General features: G+C 34.6%; 1 protein-coding gene across 1 annotated transcript in view; it reads left to right on the forward strand.

Annotated features, from left to right (window-relative positions):
- Roe1 (grpE protein homolog, mitochondrial Roe1) overlaps positions 1-7,827 on the forward strand; it is a 49,781-nt gene extending 41,954 nt beyond the window's left edge. The window contains exon 3 of the mRNA XM_090391113.1: positions 6,544-7,827. Within this exon, the coding sequence (XP_090247239.1) occupies positions 6,544-6,987 (444 nt within the window). The 3' untranslated portion in view covers positions 6,988-7,827. The remainder of the gene's footprint in view (positions 1-6,543) is intronic.
- The last annotated feature ends 2,471 nt before the right edge of the window (positions 7,828-10,298 follow it).

A 10,298-nucleotide genomic window follows, 5' to 3' on the forward strand; every position in this document is an offset into this window, starting at 1 on the left:
ATACCACTTTCCTTCATAATGTGATCCATATAGATAATGAATAACAGAGGGGATAATGTACATCCTTGTCTCACACCAGATTTAACATTAAACCATCTTCTTGTACTTCCTTCAATTCTAACTGCTGACTTACAACTCAAATACAGACTAAGTATTGCTTGATATAATGCCCCATTGACACCATATAACTGCAGCGTATTGAATAGCTTCTCTCTTAGCAGCTTATCATATGCCTTTTCCAAATCGACCAAACTTGAATATAGATCTTTGTTATATTCCCATGCTTTCTCGACTATTTGTCGTAGTGAAGATCTGATCTTGACAGCCTCTGTTTGGCCTGAATTCAGCTTGTTCTTCACCAAGCTTTTCTTCCACAATTCTTCTCAACCGTTTCTCAAGTATACTTGCATAGATCTTGCCAGGAGCACTCAGTAGGGAAATACCTACTGAGTGTTTCCCTACTGAGTGTAGGGAAATACCTCTGTAATTCTCGCATTCAGTTTTATTTCCCTTTTTATATATGGTTACTATTAGAGTTCTTCAATTATCGGGAATTCATCCCTCTCTCCAGGCTTTCTGAACTATGCAGTGCAGCCACTGTAAGACTTTTATACCACCATCGTGTGGTATAAAAGTCATACGTGTTGTTTATTTTTTAACAGTATATATTAGAACACAGAATAATAAGTAAATAATTATTTATTAACTTATTGCTGATATTTCACTAGTGTTATAACCAGCATCTTCAGAGCACAAAAACACAGTTTGTCACAATACATGAGACTATGACAACATGGTGTAAACAACAGACTAGTTAAACAAAACTGCAGCAGCAACACAAAGACTAGAATCCTGACATGAGGCCTTCTATCTGGAAGGGGAAAAAAAATGCAACTATCACATAAGACTAGAGTTCTAAACAGAGAAAAAAACCGGTACTACTTTTTTCTTAAGATGACTGTCTCCCAGATTTTAAGCAAATTTATACAGCCATATTTGTTGAGATTTGGAGTATGTGTGTTTCAGAGCTTCTGTTGCCTCTAAGAACAATCTTTCTGCCTTGTAAGCGCTTCTGTGCAGTACTTTTGTGTTATTCCAGTTGATCCTGTGTGCAGGGGTATCCTGAGCATGGTCTGCTAGATCTGACTTGCCATAGTGATAATGCCGGATGTATCTTTTGTGTTCGTTGATGCAGATGTTCACAGTTCTTCCTGTTTGACCGTTGTAGGCTTGATTACAGGAGCAGGGTACTTCGTAGACTCCTGGATGTGATAAAGGGGGGATGCTGTCCTTGGGTGAACGGATAAGGGTTACTAATTTGCTACACGGTCTGAATGTGGTGCATAGTTCATGTTTATTAAGAATTCTAGAAATTTTTTTGGATGTGCCTTTAATGTATGGGATGGTGACTGTTTTGTTGTAGTTCTCTGTGGTGGATTGTGGGAGGGATTTGTTAGGTTTTTAGTGAAGGCAAAATTTATTAGAAGTTTTTCCACTTGGTTAAACTATAAATTAAAGATACCAAGAAATTATATATTTTATCCAAGTGTAAGCAAACAAAGTTTGCGCCTTAAGTATTTTCAGGACTGGGAAACTCGTATGTGGAAGCTAATGACTTCACATCACTTGCCTTAGTAACCCATAATGCAAAGCACACATCCTTACAGACATGTTAGCTATGCATTATGGAAAGGGTGACCCCAGACCAGTTTCAACCTTTATTGAGATCTCATCAGTGGGAGCCAGACCCACAGGTGATATTAAAGTTGAAGTAATGCAGGTCATATTTTCATATATGAATATCCAAAAGGTGTCACACCTTATTATTAAAATTCTCTGGATTAGAGATAGTTCTTGGAAGTTTTTCCACTTGGTTATGCTATAAATTAAAGATACCAATTTATAGTATAACCAAGTGGAAAAACTTCCAACTGACTCCTCCAAGGACTTATTGCAGGAGGGCACTCTACTTCACTACAGTTGTCTCTCTCTCTCTCTGTCTCCTCTACTACTTAATTCACCAACTACACACAACACTACTACCATCAATGCCATCTACTGTCCACAACTAACAATAGTATTGTTTTTCTGTAAATTACATGTGTTCTGTGTTCTCATGGTTGATTTGCCTGTAGGTGTGTGATGAAAAACCTGAGTTTGCAGGAGGAAAAAATCCTGCTCTCTCCATATGAGATCGGCTAACTCACCTTCGATTGAAATAAGCCCACATAAAGATTTGTCTCATCATAACAAGAATCAAACTTAGATCTTGCTTGCAATGTTCCTTGTGAGGCTAGAGCTAAGTGGCAGTCCAAAAACCGAGCAATTAGGATTGTTGAGTAGACCTGTCAAGGATAAAGGGAAAAAAAAAAAACAAGTCTTTTTTATAATAGGAAAGAGAGAATTGTGATTTGAAAGAACAAAGTGTTTAGGTTGTCATCGTATTGAAGAATGATATTGAGATGAGTATTACAGCTGTTGTTTGTTGATCTTAAATATGGGATGTTTGAGTGTTGCAAGATATTTCAATGGAAAGAATCGAAATGGCTGTCATTATCAAAACCATGGATAGGATTTGATGCCAAGCTCTTTTATATATATGAGAATGAGAGGGAGTAATATAACAGAACTCTGAAGAATGCATGCATTAGTAGAGAACTCTGAAGGGAGAACATCTACCATTTATATGGAGTGAACAGCACAAGAGAAAACTGCTGACCCAGAAACAAGGGGGTAGAATGTGAACCATAAGATTGCAGTTTCCTGAGAAGTTCTCATTACCTCACCCTATCAAATGCTTTGGAAAGGTTAGGTGTCAACAGCAAGTTTCTCCAAACCTTTCCATAGCATGTGTCCAGAGGCAGGTGATTTAGGTAAAATCCATACTGGTGGTCACTGATTACTTTCTATATTACTTTAGGGAGCACCAAGATGAGAGCAGCAGGCTGATAGTTTGATGCAGACATTTATCTTTTTTGGAATAGGCCGAATATGGGCTTGCTGAGTATAATAGGGTGTGGAGATGATAAAGGGCATTAGTTTTAGGAGCACATCTCTTAAGTGCAGTTGTGAGGGATATGAAGACCAGAAATCTATCTAGGCTGTTCAAGATTCTTTTATCTTGATGAAAGGCTTGCAGGAGGCATTGTTCCTAGTATAATTGGAGGTTGATCTGCTTTGGTCATCTATGATCAGCAGAGGGAAGAGAAGGATGACCGGATCAGTTTTGATTTTAGGTGTTGTTGCAGTAGTGCCATCTGAATTAGGTAGTCGCACAGAGATAAATTGGACCCAGTGGTCTTTGCAAGGGAAAGAAAGCATGACTACCATTTGTGCACAAGGCAAGTTTTCTGCATTTAATTCTCTCAAGGTCAGACTCCAGTTTGTTTATGGTTGTTTTGCAGCTATTGATAGTATGACTTGGAGGCTGAGTAGGAAGTTTTGTCTCAAGTGGCTTGATTTCTTTCTTGGACTGCCATTGTAAATGTGTTAAAAATATGGAAGCTTGGATATTAATTAGGAAGGAAGGTCCTCATTCCAACATGGATAATTTCTGTAATAACAATCAGCGCAAGGATCTAGATATAGGAACAGCAGTTTTGCCACATAAAGGAGAGGTCCTGGTGGTCATCCCACCTGGTGCTGTCATAATGACAGAGGACATGATGTCGAAGAGGAGGACATTCTAGAATTGTACAAAATTATGGTCTTAGTTATCGAGGAGAGCAAGATACAGGTTCTCCTTTAAATGTGTCTGAAAGGAGAACTGGTTGAGAAAAGATTTAGTGTGAGAAAAGTGGAGAGGATTAGACAGCAGCTACTTCGTTTTCTCTTTCTTTCGTTTCTCTTTCCAAGGATCAACTTGGTGAGTAAAATTGGAAAAAGGGAGCTAGTTGGAATTATGGACATTAAAATTTTCATGAAATACGACTTCACTATTTCTGGATACTTAGACTGCAAGAAGTCAACTTTCAAGAATAAGAAGTCAAGGGATTTACAGTCTTTTCAGAATTAGGAGAGTGGTAGAGACAGTATATTAATGTGCCAGCTATTGTTATTACTATTTCCATCTGTATCAAGTTTTATTGCAAAAAGATATAATTAATAAAGTAGAAGTTATATACTATATAAAATATATCTAAAACTAAATAACATATATTGAAGATTAGTTAAAACCTCTATATGCCTCTTGGTTGTAAAGATCTCAGTTCATATCCTGTGTAGAAAATTTGTATTGTTTGCCTGTCTCTCAACTGTGTTGAGAGACAGGCAAACTATAGATAGAATTTAGTGTCCCTGTTATAGCAGTGTCTATGAACATTAAGAAAAATAGTTCAGAATATCATAGGAATAAACAAGGATCTGCATTTCAGTTTTGTATTGCTGGAAAAGACATATATCAATAATATCTGCATAGCATAAATCACTGAGACTAACATATCCATTTTCATTATCAGAGGTAATGCCACTTTCCCTCATAACATGATCCGTATAGATAATGAAAAACAGTGAAGATAATATACACCCTTGTCCTATTTATACCTGAATTTTACATCATCTTCCTGCACCTTTAATTCTAAATAAGACACTGTACAGAAACAATAACTCAATAGTTAGAATTAGAGGTGTTGGAAGATAATGTAAAATTAGGTATAAGACAAGGGTATAATACTATCTTCACTGTTTTTCATTATCTATATGGATCATGTTATGAGTGAAAGTGGCATTACACCTGATATTGAAATTGGATATGTTAGTCTCAGCAATTTATGCTATGCAGATGATATTATATGCTTAATGTGGTTAGAGATCTGAGGTTAATATAATGAATTATGCAGCGTAAAAGTATCAGGAAGATAGTGCATATTGCCCAGATATGATAGTGAGAATGTGTCAAAACAGAGGCCTAGAATATGTGGAGTGAAATTTGAGGATAGAAGGGAACTGAATGTGAGAGGTGGATAGCATTTGCACTAGGAAGGATATAGATAGACATCTCAAGCAAGTGTTAGGGCAGGGAAAATAGTTTGCTAGGATGGATGGTAGCATGGAGTGTCTGTTTGTGGAGATGAGCAAATGCATGGTATATTGCAGAGTCAAATGGAATCTGGAAGTAATAATAATAGGTATAGAAATACTGACGATGCAGTGATGTTTCCTTATACAAATGTCAGGCGTATCAGGAATAAAGGAAATGAATTGGTGTCATTTATAGCTCCAGCCTGTCCAGAGATTATTGGAATCAATGAAACATAGTTGGCAGTAGATGATGTCCTGACAGGAATAGAATAGAAGGGTATAGCATATTTCAGTTGGATAGAAAGGGTAAAATGTGGGGCAGAATATCACTTATGATAAGCGATTTGTGTCCTCCCAAAGTAGATAATTTTGAAGGAAATGGCACTAATAGTTTTAAAAGTGTGTCAGGTGGTCAGGACAGGATAATTACTGGAATATTGTTAACCAGGGAATACAGAGGATGATCAGGAAAAGTGTGGTTAGCATTAGGACAAGATTTTTGATTATGGGGTGGTGAATGGGTGGAATGCATTGCCAGAGGTGATCATGAGTGCTTCATCAGTGAATGAGTTCTAGAAAAGGTATGAATATGAACAATTAGAGTGGGTCTCCCATGATGAATCTTTGCATGGAGATACCCAAGAAATTATAAGAAAAAATCGGCTGTGATTTCCATGAATTTTGCATTGTATTTAGGAAGTTTTCCAATTCAGAAGGGTCATTGTATGGTATACTATATATGGTTAGCATCTCTCTCTCTCTCTCTTATATCCATATCCATTTTGGTTGTGTGGATAGTGTCTCCAACCTAACAAGCCTTAGGCTTTTCAACTGAAGGTTGAGTGAGTTGGTCTCATTCGAGATGGTGGGAATTTTCTTCTCAGAAATGCGAGGGTTTTATATATACATTGTGTGTGTGTGTATTAGCACAACAGGCAAACAATACATTTTAATTGCTGTTGACTATAATTCCATTGGCCTTGTGAATCCCATTGTGGCATTGATGTTTCTGAATGTTTTTAGGTGACAAATGATTTTTGTTATTTTCATTGAAGTGTGTGTGTAATATTTATAGCTATTTCATTTGCATGTGAAAAAAAAACACACATTGATTTTGTTGTCATTAATATTTACATAATTATTCGATATTATTGAAGAAAATATATTTGGCTGTATATTCTATTCATATCAGGTAAAGACTAAGACAGTTATATTATTATATTATTAACATTTATATAACTTTAATTTTTTATATATAATTTTTAACATTTATATAACATTTATATTATAACTGTTAATTATATTCACAGTTATATTAATAGTTATGTTATTATTATAATTTTTTTATTAGTGTGTTTAAATATGTGTTTGCAATTTGTCATTTATGAAGTGACCTAAAATTAAAATGTTTGTCGTAATGGTAAAATCTTTCCCATTTCCTTGACAACGATGTGAGTATTGGGGGGGGATATTTTTTCTTCTCTATTTAAATATAATGAAATAAACTTTTCTCCTTAAAACTAGGACAAATATAAAAGATCACTAGCAGAAAATGAAAATATTCGAATGCGAATGAAGAGGCAAATTCAGGAAGCTAAAGAATTTGGAATTCAGAAGTTCTGTAAGGATCTTCTGGAAGTGGCCGATGTTCTACAGTTAGCAACAGAAAGTGTACCAAAGGATGCCTTAACAGAAGCAAATGCCCACCTGAAAAATCTTTTTGAAGGACTCCGTATGACTGAAGCACAGTTGCATTCAGTATTCCGAAGACATGGGCTGATTCAAATGAATCCTCTTGGTGAGAAATTTGATCCCAACATGCATGAGGCCTTGTTTGAACAGGTGGAACCATCCAGAGAACCAGGAACTGTAGCACAAGTGACCAAAGTGGGCTATAAGTTGAAAGAGAGAACAATACGTCCTGCACTAGTTGGAGTTGTAAAAGCACAAACTACTAGACCCTCATAATATATGCAGTTTCATGGAAATGTTAAAAAAATCTTTAATTTTCCAAAGTTAAAATAAAATATAAAAGAGGTAATAAAATTTATTTTTTAACTTTGATTTTAAAAATGCTGCTACAATAACATTAAACAATTTCAGTAAGAAATACAGCTGTAGTCTTTTGGCAGAGACTAAACATTATTTTAAACATAAGCGGTTACAAATTATCCTTATGAATATTTTGAGCTAAGTAAAATTTTTAACAAAATGAACACTGCAATGAAACTTGAATTTATGACCTCAAAAATACTTGTTACTTATATGTTATAGGCAAAGAAATTTCAAAAGTTTCATTCATCAAACAAACATCTATCAATAACAAAAATCCATTGGAAAAAAAAATTAAAACTACCATTATATTTTCTGAATCATTCTCTAATAAAGTTATGATTCCTGAATCAAGCTATCTCTAAAGAAGAGTGAACAGACAGTAATAAGATTGTTAACATGCCCATAGATTGTTTTGTTACTTTAATCTTCAATATTAGGAGAATCTTTATCTTTTGATTTTTGTTTACAAGAATATATATATTATTAAGAATTTTAATTGTAATTTTGGAAACTTCAAAATTAGAAGTGTCTTAGAATTCAAATTTTGCACTGTATATTATTGGAACAAGATAAGTATAAAACAGATCAATCATTTGGTCAGACTTTGTGTTATATTAATATAGTACATTGTTTTAGTGTTCTTGAAGAAACTGGTTTAGGAGAAAGCTTTGATATGTGAAAACATACTTATGATGTAAGAACACACATTGAAATTGCTTCTACTAAATATAACTATATATTATTAAGACTGCTTTTTTTTTTTAATGTTTGGTAACTAAGTAATTTAGAAAAAGACTTCTTCTTATAATTTAGAAAAAGACTTCTATAATAGTTTATCTGGCACTTTTTATACAAAATAAAAAAAAAACTAATTCATCTATGTAGTGCAATTATTTTGCATTTTCCAAGGAATAATTGTTCATATTACACAACTGTTTGTTTTGGTTGTGGAATGCATTGTTTTTCATATAGTAAGATGATATATCTGGACTGTTGGTTCTCAGCTGGCGGAATATCTTTCTCCCTCAAAAGAGAGATGGGTTTTAGGATCTCAGATTGCATGGGTAGTAGAATAAACATTATTGGTCATACTCAGTACTGTACTTTTTTGGAGGGGGGGTGGGAGAGACCTGTTGCTTTCTTGAAAGTGACATCATGCTCTGTCTTGCATATTGCCCAGAATCCCAAATTATTATAACAGGCAAAGAACCTTAATGCTCGTATTGAATAACATCTGAAGCAAATTATGTATATGTACATATCAGATTGAAATATTCACTATTGCTATCATCATCAGTGCACAAACACATTCACAAGATGAAGCATGAATGGAATGTTCCTTTTTTACAGATCTGAGAGCCACATGTTGGAATGCTACCATACAGCTGATGGTTGCAAAATAAAATAAAATTAAAATTACAACTAAATGTAAAAATAAATACCTTTATTTTATTTTGCTACCATGTGCTATATGGTGGCACTTTAACACATGGCTCTGATATGTAAAAAGAAATAACTTTCCATTGTTTATGCTTCACCTTGGGAATATGCTTATGCATTCATGATGGCCTGTTAGTTTCAGACTGAAGTATTTACAATAATAAAATTATTAACAATTATCATTATTTAAATTAAGGGGATATTAAATCCCACATTGTTTCAAAACTGAATAAGAAACTCAAAGATCGGAATCAAAGAGTTTCATGCCGAATATAGTAACTATAAAAGTATCGGCAACTACTAGCGTAAGCTAAAGCATGTAGTCCAAGTACGTAGTACAAACTAGGGCAACTCGGAGCAAAGGTGGGGAAAGTTCTGATCGTTATTCTTAGTATTTTTTTTTCCATAATGTAAAACCCATCTCCTAGGAGATGTATGATGTTATACATTATGGTGGGAGGTCACTATCCAGACCGGTTTCAATCTTTATTGAGATCTCATCAGTGAGTAGCTAGACCAAAATATAATACTAAGAAATAGCAATCAGAACTTTCCCCACCTCTGCTACGAGTTGCCTAGTTTGTACTACATACTTGGACTACGTGCTTTAGCTTACGCTAGTAGTCACCGATACTTTTATAGTTACTATGTTCAGCATGAAACTCTTTGATTCCGATCTTTGAGTTTCTTATTCGGTTTTGAAACGATGTGGGATTTAATATCCCCTTAATTTAAATAATGTTTACATTGCCGAAATGAAGCCTATTGGCTCTTTATTTTAAATAATTTATTGGTGCACCTTTTTGACAACTCATATAGCAGAGTATATAAGTTCTTTTCGCTATACCCTTAGTACTATATTTTGGTCTAGCTACTCACTGATGAGATCTCAATAAAGATCGAAACCGGTCTGTGTAGTGACCTCCCACCATAATGTATAACATCACCCATCTCCTAGGAGATGGGTTTTACATTATTTAAAATACTAAGAATAGCGATCAGAACTTTCCCCACCTTTGCTACGAGTTGCCCTAGTTTGTACTACGTGCTTTAGCTTACGCTTAGTCACCGATACTTTTATAGTTATTATATTCGGCATGAAACTCTTTAATTCCGATCTTTGAGTTTCTTATTCGGTTTTGAAACAATGTGGGATTTAATATCCCCTTAATTTAAATAATGTTTACATTGCCAAAATGAAACCTATTGGCTCAAGAATTAGCTTGAGACTTAAACTGAAGTCCCAGGCTGCTTGTGATGTACTGTATTTCTACTTGAACTTCCTTGATACTTTGAAAATCAGGGTTTGAATAATGGGCAGAAATTTTGAGTGGGATGGAGTATGAAGACTGTTTTATCCAGAAAATAGGATTCTAGATTTGAGTTCCATTGGTATGGGGCATTGGAAGAACTGAATACAAGTAATATTATCTTCGTGGTAGTAGGAAATATGCAACACATAGTTAACACAATAATTATGGTAGTTACAAGCTTAAATTCAGTAAGGAATAACAGATCAGTCCTGGATGATTGCAAATTGTTACATTATTTATGTTGGGATCGTGTTGTAATGAGGGAATGTAACATGGGATCTATCCTCTTTTGTGTACTGTCTGTGTAGAAAGTGTACTAAAACTCCTATCCATAATTACAGCAATTTAAGAGCATCTTCAGAGTGAATAAAGATATACGATATCTAAAGGCTTAATAATATCAGTGTATTAGTTACAGCTAATTGCTTCAGGCCAATGCTATATGCAATATACAAAGGAAATGTCATTACA

This window comes from Typopeltis vanoorti, chromosome 4, assembly GCF_054136105.1.
Source record: "Typopeltis vanoorti isolate ZY-2024b chromosome 4, IOZ_Tvanoo_1.0, whole genome shotgun sequence".
Lineage (NCBI taxonomy): Eukaryota > Metazoa > Arthropoda > Arachnida > Uropygi > Thelyphonidae > Typopeltis > Typopeltis vanoorti.